The sequence below is a fragment of the Lagenorhynchus albirostris genome, chromosome 20 (assembly GCF_949774975.1).
Source record: "Lagenorhynchus albirostris chromosome 20, mLagAlb1.1, whole genome shotgun sequence".
NCBI classification, from domain to species: Eukaryota; Metazoa; Chordata; class Mammalia; order Artiodactyla; family Delphinidae; genus Lagenorhynchus; species Lagenorhynchus albirostris.
Genome location: NC_083114.1, coordinates 2518639 through 2531309, shown reverse-complemented (window position 1 = coordinate 2531309; position 12671 = coordinate 2518639). Strand labels below are relative to the sequence as shown.

Genomic DNA, 12671 nt, shown 5'->3' with positions numbered 1-12671 from the left:
CTTGGCACACGTACCCGCTGAACACCCACCCGGTAGCTCTAGACAAACAAGCCGAGGGGCGCGTGGACGTGTCCCGAGCTCCAGCTTGTAGCTCACAAGAGGCATCTGTCTAAGGGGGACCTCCTGAGGCTGAAGAGTTGCTTCCCACCAAGGTAACGGGGGTTTCAGATGTTGTCACGGACAGAAGCAGTAGCAGTTCTGCACTGTGCCCATTCAAGACCCAGGATCCATAAACCTTCCCGCAAAGAAGGCCGAAGGCCCACATGACCTCACCGAGGAATTCTCGCAAACACGTAAGGAACAAATAAAACAATTTTTACACAAAAAGGACTGCTTGGTTCTGTTTACGTTAAGTTCAGGTCTAGGGGTGGGAGGAGGGTCTCCCGTCTACCGTCTGTGGTAAATAAATGTCTTGAGGGCCAGCCGCCTTGTCTCCACGGCCTGAGATGGCCACGGCTGGAGCCTGCAGGGCCGCTGGAGGCCAGGACAGCGCCTGCCCACCTGCTGCATGACAAGCTCTGGCCGCCAGAGCTGCCCTTCAGGCTGAGTTCCTCCCGGGAGGCCAGGACCACTCTGGCTCCTGGGGGTACCCCATCCCCTCCACCAAGTTCAGACATGCCTGAATCCCGGTGGGGACCTGAGCCAAGCCACTGCCAAGGTGCAGGCGGGTGGAAGAGATGCCACCTGTCCTTCAGGGCCACCCGGGAGCCTCAGAGGAAGAGTGCAGGAAAGAATGTGGGCAGCTGTCCGCACCAGGTCAGCACGGCCAGAGGAGGCCGTCCAGAGTGGCCTACAGAGATGGCGGTGGTGGCCAGGACCAGGTCTCCCAGAGCTCACCTTTGAGGCTGGTTCTCGGCGAGGCTCCCATTTTGGTCTCATATATCGGGTGGGACCTGGGGACAGCCCAGGGTCGCTGGGCTCCAGACTCTGGTCTCTTTGACGTGAAATAAGAACCCCCGAGAGAAAAGCCCACTGCCTGAACCCAGACCAGAGAAGAAAGAGGATACCTGTCATCCTCTCTCCCCGCAAAGGTACCCTCCTCCCACGGCTGGGGCTGAAACACAGTGCGCTTCAGACACACCATTAATTGTCAACAGCGTCAGCCACCACGCACACTAACGACCAGTTAGACGTCAGGAGACACGCGGCATCGGAGGGCACGGCATCCTGTTACTGGGGACGGTAACTTTGAAGGTAACTGCTCGCGGGGGCGTCCACCAGGCTTCTCCGCTGGGACTGCTCATCCCTCTGTGATCGGCTGTACCTCGTGGTGCATAGACTTTGAGATTCTGTAAACATCTTGGCCCTCATCAAACTTTCACCGGTGAGTTTTATCACCTATTGACTGTTCTCCCCTGAACCGGTTATTACGATGACAGTTGCCAAGTGATGACCCGCTTACACTCAGTCATCCCTACTCATTAGTGAGCTGGCATTCTCCTGCACGCAGGAGTTCCTCCAAGTCATTATTTAACAAAACAAAACAAAGCTCTCCTAGCTGTGTTCATCACGAGGGCCTAGAAGAAATGACGCTCCAGCAGCCATGAGCGCCCCTGCCGAATCTTGGTTTGTAAATACCATTCTCCACTGCAAGAAAACAGGGCTCCTTGGAGAAACGGCTGATTCCAAAGCCAGAAAATACAATGGAGCCTGAAAACCCTTTCTGTACCAGAGAGTAAGAAGTGCTCGAAAACGTGACGGGAACGCTCGAAGAGAAGCCAGCTTGCACAGGCTCTCATTCGCCAAACTTGGGCATCAAAGTGAACAACGGGTATGGACTGTAACACATTAAATGAAAATAAAATTCCCTAAGTCCACTGGCATGTAAGAAACATAATTTAAGGAAAAGCAGGGAAAGGTAAACCTCTTCTCTACAGAAGAAGGACAACTGATACAGTGGAAGGAATGGAAAGAAATAAAATTACCATCTGACATGGTAATAATTGATCCAAGCAAGAATCATCAACGGGGAAAACACACCTTTACAGTGATGAACGCTAGCAGTGATGAGATTTAACACAACAGCAGTGGGACGGATTGACCCCGTGTGCCGTCCTATGTGATGGGCTGAAATGGACACGCCATCAGGTAGACAGTATTCCCACCAAAAATGTTCAACTTGAGAATCTAATCATAAAGAAACAACCAAACTCAAAATAATGTATTGCCATGAAAGAGAGGGGGGGAAAAAAAGACTGAGGAATGCTTCCAGATTAAAGAAAACCAAAGGCACATATTAAATGGACGTGTGACCTTTTATTGGAATCTGAATTTTTAAAAAACTGTAAAGAAAATGATCGGGATAACTGGGACATCTGACTATAGACTGTACCATGTCAATGTTAAAGCTCTTGAGTATAATTGTGTGTGTGTGTGTGTGTGTGTGTGTGTGTGTGTGTGTGAGAGAGAGAGAGAGAGAGAGAGAGAGAGAGAGAGAGAGAGAAAGCGAATGTAGCAAAACACGAACCATGTGGGAATTTGTCTTAGTTTTGAAACTTAGAAGTTGTGAAAAAACACACACTAGTTCAGAATGACTCATTCTTTCTGAAACCACAGACCACATTAGATTAGTCAAATGGACGCAAATGTGTGTGTATAACTATATATATATATGTGTATATATGTATATACACACAGATATAGATACATATATACAAATATATCTTTTAATAGCAGGGACTTTTTAAAAAGTACAAAATGAATGCAGCATGTGTGTGCTTGTGTATGTATTAAAAAACTACGTTTCTCACGACTTCTGAAAAGGCCAAACTTAGGAGCTATTTACCCCTCTAGGTGATGCCAATATGTCTTTTCCCCTCCCTCTCCTTCTCAGTCTTCCACTCTCCCCGGCTTTGTTCTGAGGACACCCTCCACGGGCTTGTCCTGCCTCAACGACAATCTGGTCCATCCCTATCGGGGCAGGTCCCCCCAGCACACGTGTGTACACATGTGCACACACACCCTGACAACCCCTAGACACGTCACACGCTAGTAACTGGACTCGCCTACTGGAGATGCCGGGGGGAGCAGCATGAGCCCTGCTTATAAAGAAGAAGCAAAGGCAACCTTAAACCAATGACAAATAACCTAGAAAATACCCACAAGCATGCAGAGAGCTGCAAGGGAATCCAGGGTGCCTCCCGGAGAGAGTGTCGTGGAAATCGGCAGGAGTCGGCAGGTGCAGAACACCCCAAGCAGGGAGAAGGGCACGTGCAGAGGCCTGACCTCGGCCAGGGGATCGAGGGGGTCCTGAGAAGCAAAGCAGAGACACAAAGGGGAGAGGGGGGCGGGGGAGGCCCGCCCTGTCCCCAGGCGCGAACAGGGCTGCAGGGGCAGCAAGGATGCAGGGCTGGCAGCGGGGACAGGGAGGAAGCAGAGGGGGGACCAAAGAGACCGGGCTGCAGGCGGGGTGAAGACGTGCAGCCACCAGCACCTGGTCTGTGGTGTCTTTCACTAGCGCTTGAGACTCTACATTATAAAAAAAAAAAAAAAAAAGGCAGCTTTGGCGCTGGTGGTGTCAAAATCAGCGCTGGAAATCAAGATGTGGGGCAGAAAGCTGCTTTGGGGAGCCCTGTGCGGGGCAGGGCGGTAGCAGACCGGCCAAGAGCAACGCCATTGGGGCTGAGAGAGGAGAGAGCAGCTTGAGGATGTTTCAACAGCGCTGGGTCTGGAGTGATGCTGTCAGGAGGGGCTGGATCCGGAGCCGAGAAGGGCCGCCCAGCCTGGAGCTCCCCGAGCGCCGCCCGCCACGTACCCCGCCCCATGCGGGCGCCTTAACGGCCCCCGTGCCTCTGGGATGGGCCCCCTGGCGGCCCAGAAACCTGGGCTCCCCTGGACTCTTCCTCTCCTCGGGCCCAGCATCCTGCCCAGTCAGCGAGTCCTCCTGTACCCGTCACCCCTGTGACCCCGTGTCCTCGTCACGGGCCCGCCGCTCGGCGCATGGTGTCCAGGCGGACGCCAGCCCAGCCGCGTCTCTGGTCCCCGTTCACCGACTGTACCCCCAGGGCCCACCTCTGGTCTCGGGGGTCCTCCCCGTCCTGGTCTTCTGGTCGGCTGCACGGTTTTCCCTGTGGCCCCTCTGCTCCAGACTCTGCCCGACCTCCTGGCTGGCGCGGCGCGTCAGCCTGCTTCCATGGAGCCCTAAACCAGAAACAGGTTGGCCGGGAAGAGAGGTTCCAGCCTTGCAGACAGCAGGGTCCAGACGGGATTTAGGGAAGGAGCAGAAATCAAGAGGAAGGCTGCCTGCTGACCAGCCTAGGGCGGCCTCGCCCCTCAGGCATCACGCCTGCACTTCCCGCATAGCTGGGCACTTATCCCTCACGTCCCCACCCTTCCCTGGCTGAAGCTTGAGACCCAGTGACGGAGGATGGGGCTGGAGGAAGAGTTCTGATTATACACAGTCTATGCCACAGCAAGAATCCGAACCATGTGAACCCAAAAGTGGTTTTTCAAAACTGACTCCAAAAAATTTCACCTTCAATCAAAAGTAAAAATATGAACACTAAAATTTAAAAACAAACAAAAATAGAAGAACTAGGGGGGAAAAGTCAAGGAACTCTTCCAGGGGAGAACAAAAGACTAAAGTATTGGAACCTTCTATGGAAGAGTACGTTTACAAGACAGAAACAGTCAAGGAGGGAACGTCTCCATCTACTCATCAAGAATCCCAGAAGGAAACACAGACGGAATGGAGATAAGGAAATAATCTAGGAAAATTCTTTTTTAAGATTTCAGAGCTGAAGACAGACCTAAGTCTTCAGACTGGCAAGGCGTCGTCCCCAGGTAAAGGAGAAAAGCTGAAAGTCAACATTTAGACCCAACCTCGTGGAATTTCAGAACACCGAGCAAAGCAAAAGATCCCAAAGGCTTCCGAGGAAACAGAGTTACAAAGAAGGATTACACCCACGTCGGACTTCTTGGACACCCTGGGTGTTAGAGCAATGCCTTCAAGCCTCTGAGCGTATCCAGTCCCACTACCAACCACGTGTGAGAAAGGAAAACGTTGCTGGCATGAAAGAACCCACGTCCTGAAAAAGCTACCTACGGATGGTATATAGACAACCATGTGGAATCCCAGAAAGAGGAAAGAAAACATGCGGGAGGGGGGCAAGAAATGGCAGAAGCACCCCAAGAGTACGATGGGGAGACCCAGCACGACACCCGCGCAGCACCGTGCACCCTCCGCGATGAGAGTGAAGGAGCTGGGTAGTCCTCTGATTTCCAGATGGGAAATTGATGATCCAAACACGAGGCTGACTGAAATGGGGCATAATTCTGAGCAGTGGGCGGCACCTACAAACAGAACCCACGTGACCTGCCATGAGACCCATCTCCTGGAGAAGATGGGCTTAGCGACAGGAGGGCATTTCTGCTCCAGTCACCCTGCTCTGCTCGGGAAACGCGTGCGCAGAACATTATACGCGCCGGGTATCGGTTTCCACTTTTCAGAAACTCTCTACAAAGTGCAGGAAACTTTATTATAGATACAGAATAAAATGCAAATGTTATGAACCTTGACACTGTAAAAGCAATGGTATGATATAAATGTGTTCAATACGTAATTTGTGCAGGAAAAAGAACAACAACTAAGAAGCAGTGGTTTCCTCTAACAGGCAAATGGGAAATCAGAGGTCGGACTGGGTGACTTACTTCCCCCAGTTTACCCTTTTATATGGTTTCATTCTCTTTACTACGGCATGCATCGCCTTTGGAAAGTAACACCTCCTACCTGTCCAAAGTAAGGTAGAGACGGGGTGACAGCAGAGGTGGAGAGATGGCGGGGGGAGGGTGGTACACGTTTCCTCATTTTTCTTGACGGTTAACAGCTACTGCCTACAAGTGATGGAATCAGAAATAGAGGCTGAAATAGGATCCACAGGAAAAAAATCAAAATATAACAGAAATTGGAAGGAACAGGGCTTGTGTCGTGCGGTAGGCAGTCGACAGATTCTGTTTCAAGACGGCAGCACAAACCCAGCTGTGGCCGTGGAGGGTGGAGTGGCCCTGGGAACCAGTGTGGGAGAGCTTCCAGGCAGAGGGGCTGGTGTGGGCCACTCGGCCTTTCCCCGTGGAGCCCTCTGTGCTTTTGAATACCTACTTCTTCACACTAGTGGATTTCTAACGTAGGACACGACAAACAAAGCCAAGTCCTTCATGGACTTACCAGTGCCTTGAGGACAAAACCCACACTGCTCAGCAAGCCTCCGGGCCCCTCGGACCCGCGGTGCTGGGACCCCGACCCTGCGGCCCAGCAAGCCCGCTGCTCCCACACAATCCCCACCGCGCCGTAACCCTCCATCCTCCCATCCTTCTCCCACATGAAACTTTGGCATCAGCCCCCCAGAAGGACCGCCGCCCCCTGTCAACCCGGGCCGAGTTAGAAGGCCATCCTCAGCCCGTGACAGCCTGTTCCCAGCTTTAATTCTTTCAAAGAAGGTACAGTTGCTCTTTGCGGTCAGTCCCTGCTGCCCACGGCAGTGTCTCCAGCCTGTCAGCCTCCGAGGTGAAGATCACAGCCTGCTAACGGGTCTCCTGGGTCGGGGGGGGGGCGTGTATAAGAACCACGCTGAAGCCCAGCCCCTGAGGGTCAGTAATGAGTCAGAAGCATCAGAAAAGGCTGGGCCTCGCTTCCCGCATCTGAGGAAGGGGAGGCGGCCAACAGGCTCCCGCGGTCCGGGCAGCTGAGTCACATCCTGTGACGGTTCATGCACCTGCCGAGGCACCGGCCTCCTTCCCCTCTGGCCACGGTGCTGTTCCGCTGCGTCCTCTATCCTTGTGACATTTAAAGGGTCCCACTCATGACTGCTGGGGTGCCCCCGCATCCACGCCGAGAGGCTGCAGCCTCTCCCTCCAGGGGACACAGGCTTACCCCGCCCTGGCCTTGTGACCTGGGCCGATGACAGCTCTCTGAGCCCTGTCCTCCCCACCTGTGGATCTGGAGGTGACAGGATTGCCCCCAGAAGGCTGTCGCAGGGGCTCACCGAGACGAGGCATGGGGGGGGGCGGTGCCCAGAAAAGGTCAAAAGAGCGGCTGCCGCTCACAACCGTGCCCTGCGTTCCAGTGTCCGGAGCACACCTGTCTGCCCGCGTGCCCCTGCCCTGGTGTTGTGACCCCGGCCGGCAGGCAAGCGTGAGGTGGAGACAGGGTACCACAGGGCAGCTGTGCCCACGGTCACAGCTCGTCTGCCTGTGCAAACGCAGTTAACTCTGCTCCTTGACACATACTTTTTCTGCACGTGATCAAAGGCCACCTGTGCTTTCCAGAATCCTGTGCAAACGCTACTGAGCCGCAGAGCCGGGCACTGTGTCCCTGCGAGGCTGCTGCCCCAGCATCAGAGCCCGAGGGCCGCAGCCTCCCCCGCAGAGGGGCTCCTGGTCACCATGGTCACCATGGTCCAGGGCAGCCTAAGGTCGCGGGGGAACCCATCCCCCTCCCCCGACCCCCCAGGTGCTCGGGGCTCCGTCTCCACCTCCCCCTGCCCCAGGGGCTCCTGCACGAACATCCAGCTGGTTGGACTCTACCCGCAGCGAGGAGACGGGACCCCAGGCGCCCTCCAGATTGGAGATGGGCCGGAGGGGAGCAGCGGGTGGGGGGGGTGTGATCCCCGCAGGAGCTGGTCCAGAGCTGCCAGAGGGCACAGGCAACGAGGCCCAGGAGGAACTCTCGGATTCCACCAAGAGGGGGCCCTGCAGGGGTGGCCTGATGGGGGGGACACGGTGACAACGGAAGTGGAGGCCGTGAGACTGGACGGCATGTCAGAGAAGCTTCCTGTCAAGGAAACCAAGGAACGGCCGGCATGTGGGTGGGGCGACGGAGGGTCCGTTTCGCACGTTCGGATAGTGATGGGGGTTCCCTGGGGCCACGGTAACAAAGCGCGGCGAACTTGAGCGGAGGCTGACACCACTCACTCCCTCCACTCCCTGGAGGCCAGGAGCCCGGAATCAAGCGCGGCAGGGCCAGGCTCCTCACGGGCTCTAGGGGAGGCGGGGCTCTGGTGGCCGCCCAGCATCCCAGTCTTTGCCTCCATCTGCAAACGCCTTCCCCCTTCTCTCTGCGTGTTTACTTTATAGGAATGGGGTTTCACTTAGGGGCCACCAGGTCATCCCGGGTAAGCTCCTCCTCTGAAGATCGACATAAGGTGATGTTCATTCTTTTCCCACCTAAGGCCAAATTCACAGGTTCTGGGGATTAGAGTGTGGACACCATTCAACCCACTCCAATGGGAATGATCTGGAAGAGAAAGACAGCCCTGGTGTGGAAGAAGGGAGGACCCAAGGCGGGGAGTGGCGGGACCCAGAGCTGAAACCTTCTTTCTCAGCTTTATTTCAAAACAACATTACAGGGACTTCCCTGGTGGCTCAGTGGTTAAGGACCTGCAGGGGACACGGGGTCGAGCCCTGGTCTGGGAAGATCCCACATGCCGTGGAGCAACTAAGCCCGTGCGCCACAACTACTGAGCCTGCGCTCTAGAGCCCAAGAGCCACAATTACTGAAGCCTGTGCGCCTAGAGCCTGTGCTCCGCAACAAGAGAAGCCACCGCAATGAGAAGCCCATGCACCGCAGCAAAGAGTAGCCCCCGCTCGCTGCAACTAGAGAAAGGCCACGCGCAGCAACGAAGACCCAACGCAGCCAAAAGAAAAAAAGAAGTAGATAATGTTTAAAAAAAAATCACAGGTGAATTTTATTGTATGCGAACTGCAGCTCAATTTAAAAAAAGAAAAAGTGAAAAAATAAAAGAACGCTCAAAATCCCCTGCCAGCCTCCTATAGTTCAGTCACCTGCAAGGAGCTCGGTGGAGGCCACCTTCTCACCCAAGACACAGTCTTGCTAAGAGGTCCCCAATACCTCCCTCCCAGACTGGACACGTGAGGCTCTGAGAAGATGCCTCCACGCGGCAAAGGGGGCAGGAGAGTGAGCAACCAGGGACAGGCAGACAGACGCGGCGCCTGCCATCCTGCTGACCCACCCAACCAACCCAGCGCCCCCAGAAACACCCTCCTTCGGCCCCAGCAGACACTCAGCAGCGCGGTGCAGGGGAAACGGGGTCCAGGAGCCGGGAGGGCAAGCCTCCAGGCGGGCAGAGGGGAACCACGCGGCACTCCAGTGGCCTGGGGTGCGGCTGACAGGCAACAAGATTAGGGAGGAGGGGCTTCCCTGGTGGCGCAGTGGTTGAGAGTCCGCCTGCCGATGCAGGGGGCGCGGGTTCGTGCCCGGGTCCGGGAAGATCCCACGTGCCGCGGAGCGGCTGGGCCCGTGAGCCATGGCCGCTGAGCCTGCGCGTCCGGAGCCTGTGCTCCGCAACGGGAGAGGCCACAGCAGGGAGAGGCCCGCGTACAGCAAAAAAAAAAAAAAAAAAAAGATTAGGAGGAGGAAGGGCTCCTGCCGGAAACGCCTGAGCCAGCAGCTGCGGGCAGACACCCCTGCCCCGCAGAGCCCCGCCCTGCCGGCTCCCCAGAGCACCACTGGGCCTGGACCCCCGGTCAGGGCCTGCGTCAGGAGCCGCGCGCACGTGAACTGCAGTTAGCGGATGTTCTCCTGTGTGTGGACGCCCCTTGCTCTCAGGCCAAGGGCAGGGCCCGGTGTAGGCAGACACGCCTCCTGGTCAGGTCGGCACAAGTTCTCGTCTTCGTTTCCGGCCATCTCCTCGGGCGCCCCTTTCCTGCAACGCTGCCTGGTCAGTATCTGCCTTGACAGCTGGGCAGCCGCAGGGCTGCAGGCTCTGCGGCCTCGAGCCGTGCCCACGGCGGACCGCGCGGGCCTCCGTCAGAGCCTTGGGGCACCGGTGACGAGTCCAAGCCCCCGCTCGTGCCGGGTAGGAGGCGGGCCTAAGCTTCTGGCCCTCACCCGGTTACTGCTGCCTCTACAGGGAGTCCCCTCCTCCCCAGCACACTTCCAACTTCACTCCCACTGACCCGTGACCCCAGGGAGGGCCTCGGAGCCGAGTGGGAGCTGCCCGGCCTGGGTCAGTAAAGAAGGGAGCCCCCCGTCTCTCTGACTCCCAGAGGTCCTCGAAGTTTGGTGGGACCGGAAGTCCCCGGTTACATACTGGTACTGGAATCCACACACACCCGGCCCCAGAGGTTCTGATTCGGGAGGGCCCGGTGCGGCCCTGTAATCTGCTCTTTAGCTCAGCAGGCCAGGAAGTGCTGAAACAGGAGCCGTGAGGACCTCTCCAGCCCGTGACGATGGGCTGGGCGCCAGGGGCCAGGACACATGCCATTCCTTCCTGGGACAGGTCACACACCTCCTGCAGACCTCTGACCTGCTGCGGGCAGGCCTGGAGGGCAGGGGTGGGACCGGCACTCACTCCGGCACTCACTCGGGGGTGCTCCGCCCTCCCCAGCCTACATCCCGCCCTCCTGGCTTCAGCAAACGCAAAGGAGAAGTTAGGGACCTGTGATTCACATTTCTTTCGCCTTCACACACCCACACCCATTTCTTCAAGACCCCGCCCAGCAAAGACCGGGACAAGAAGTAACAGATTTAAACTTTCATGGAACTTCCTGCTCCGTGGGGCACGGGGGATTCTTCTGGTAACTCGCACTGAGCTGAGGTCTCTCTGGACCTCTGCCAGGGCCAAACCCAAGGGGCTTCCGTGAGATAAGGCTGGGGCTTGTGGCTGCCTGCTGGGTGCAAACAGTCCAAAAGGCTACCAAGTAACCAACACAAGGACCAAGAGGCAAGAAAGGGAGCCCTAAGAGAAAAGAAGCTCATGCTGTGCGCCCCGGTCCTCGGAAACCCCTGGGCTCTGTCACACCTGATGGGACACATGGGGCCTCCTGGTCACAGGCCAAGGGCAGCAGCACGTGGAAAGGCCCAGACACACAGAGGAGGCTCACAGCCTGGCCAAGCAGGAGGCTCCTGCCCTCGCTGGGACCCAGGACACAAAGCACAGGGAGCAGGTGTGCCACGCCAGCCTGCTACAAAGGCTTCTGGGAGCATGCCCCCCACCCCCGTCAATTCCCTCAAACACTTTTCCCGTACAGCCACCAATTCACTGCAAGCAGAATCCACTTCCAGAAACGGCCGTCTGCTCTCCGCCCACATGCCAAACACTGATGCCACACACAGCGGGAACATGGGGCCAGCGCTGAGACCCAGTCCTGCTGCTACACTGATTCAGAGGCACCATCCTGCGTGTCCTCCCCTTGCCTACAGGACACAGGTACCTACCTCTGGAATTACTGGCAGGATTAAAGGATGTAAGTTTAAAGCGCCCGACAGAGTTGGCACTCAAGATATTAATTCCTTCCTTTCCCTCCTACTCAATTTCCCTGTCTCAGTTCTAGACCCAAAGAGATCCCAAGCTCACCCAACTCAGAAACGCCAAAGGGCATCCAGGCGCGCGCAGAAGAGAGCGAGAGGAAGAGGGAGAAGGAGAGGGAGGGAGGAGGGAGGGAGGGATGGAGGGAGGGAGGGAGGGAGGGAGGAGAGAGAGGGAGGGAGGGAGGAGGGAGAGGGAGGGAGGGAGGGAGGGAGAGGGGGAGAGAGGGAGGGAGGAGGGAGGGAGGAAGGAGAGAGGGAGGGAGGAAGGAGGGAGGAAGGAGGGAGGGAGGGAGGGAGAGAGACAGAGAGAGACAGAGAGACAGAGAGAGGGAGGGAGGGAGGGAGGGAGGGAGAAAGTAAATACTTTCAATTAAGCCCCACGTGATGCTTGTGATGCTCGGGCTCTCCAGCTCCCAGCTACACCTGGGACTCCGCTCCCCTTGCCGGCTGGCTCCTACATCTTCGGACTGTGGGAGAAACAGTGACCCGCAAGTCCTCCAGCGTTTGGAAACCCTGGTGGCACTTTCCCAGCCGCTGGGACTGGGCAGCAGATAAACAAGGCTATACAACGCACGAGGCTCTCAGGCTGTCGGTCTCGGCGAGCCGGGAAGCACTTTAACTCTCTCTGAAGTATAAGAAGGTGATGAGAGTCCGCACGAAGCGCGCAGCGTTCCCCAAAGTTAACTGGCACCTCCACCCGGGTCGGCAGGTACAGCCTGAAGTCGGGCGGCGAGTCGCGTCATTTTGCCCACGCATATCCCACCGTCCAAGGTTGCCCTGGAGCCTCTCTCCCCGGCCCTACCGCCCAGCGCTCGCCGGGCCCCTTCCCGCCCGCTCGGGGCGCTTTCCCCGGAGCTGCCCCGCCGGGCCGCACCCCCGGGGCCCCAGGGCTGTCCCTACTCGGATCCCCTGAAGGAGGCGCGCGCCCGGGGCACCGAGAGGGTCGAGCCCGGCGCACGTGTGTCCGGAGGCTGCGGGCCGGAACTCGCGCGCCCCGCGCCCCGGCCGGGAGGGTCTGGGGTCCCGGGGGCCGGGGCGGACGGGGCTCCGCGGGGCTGGGGCCTCACCTGAGCGGGACGCGCACGGCCAGGTACCTGTCGACGGCCACGGCCAGGAGGCTGAAGATGGAGCTCTGCGTGACCACCAGCACGAAGCAGGCGAGGAAGAGGCAGCTGTGGAAGTCGGTGCAGAAGCCCAGGCTGATAGTGACGGCGAAGGGGATGGCGAAGAGCCCCACGGCCACGTCGGCCGCCGCCAGGGACACCAGGAAGTAGTTGGTGGGCGTCTGCAGCGCGCTCGAGGCGCCCACCGCCGCGCACACCAGCACATTGCCGGCCACCGCCAGCGCGGCCAGCGCCAGCTCCAGCACCACGTACAGCGCGGCCTGTGTCAGCTCCAGCGGCAT

General features: G+C 57.5%; 1 protein-coding gene across 1 annotated transcript in view; it reads right to left on the bottom strand.

Moving 5' to 3' along the window:
- Positions 1 to 12671, bottom strand: part of ADORA2B (adenosine A2b receptor) — a 20228-nt gene extending 7557 nt beyond the window's left edge. Inside the window, exon 1 of the mRNA XM_060135363.1 lies at positions 12334 to 12671. Coding sequence (XP_059991346.1) covers positions 12334 to 12671 — 338 coding nt within the window. The remainder of the gene's footprint in view (positions 1 to 12333) is intronic.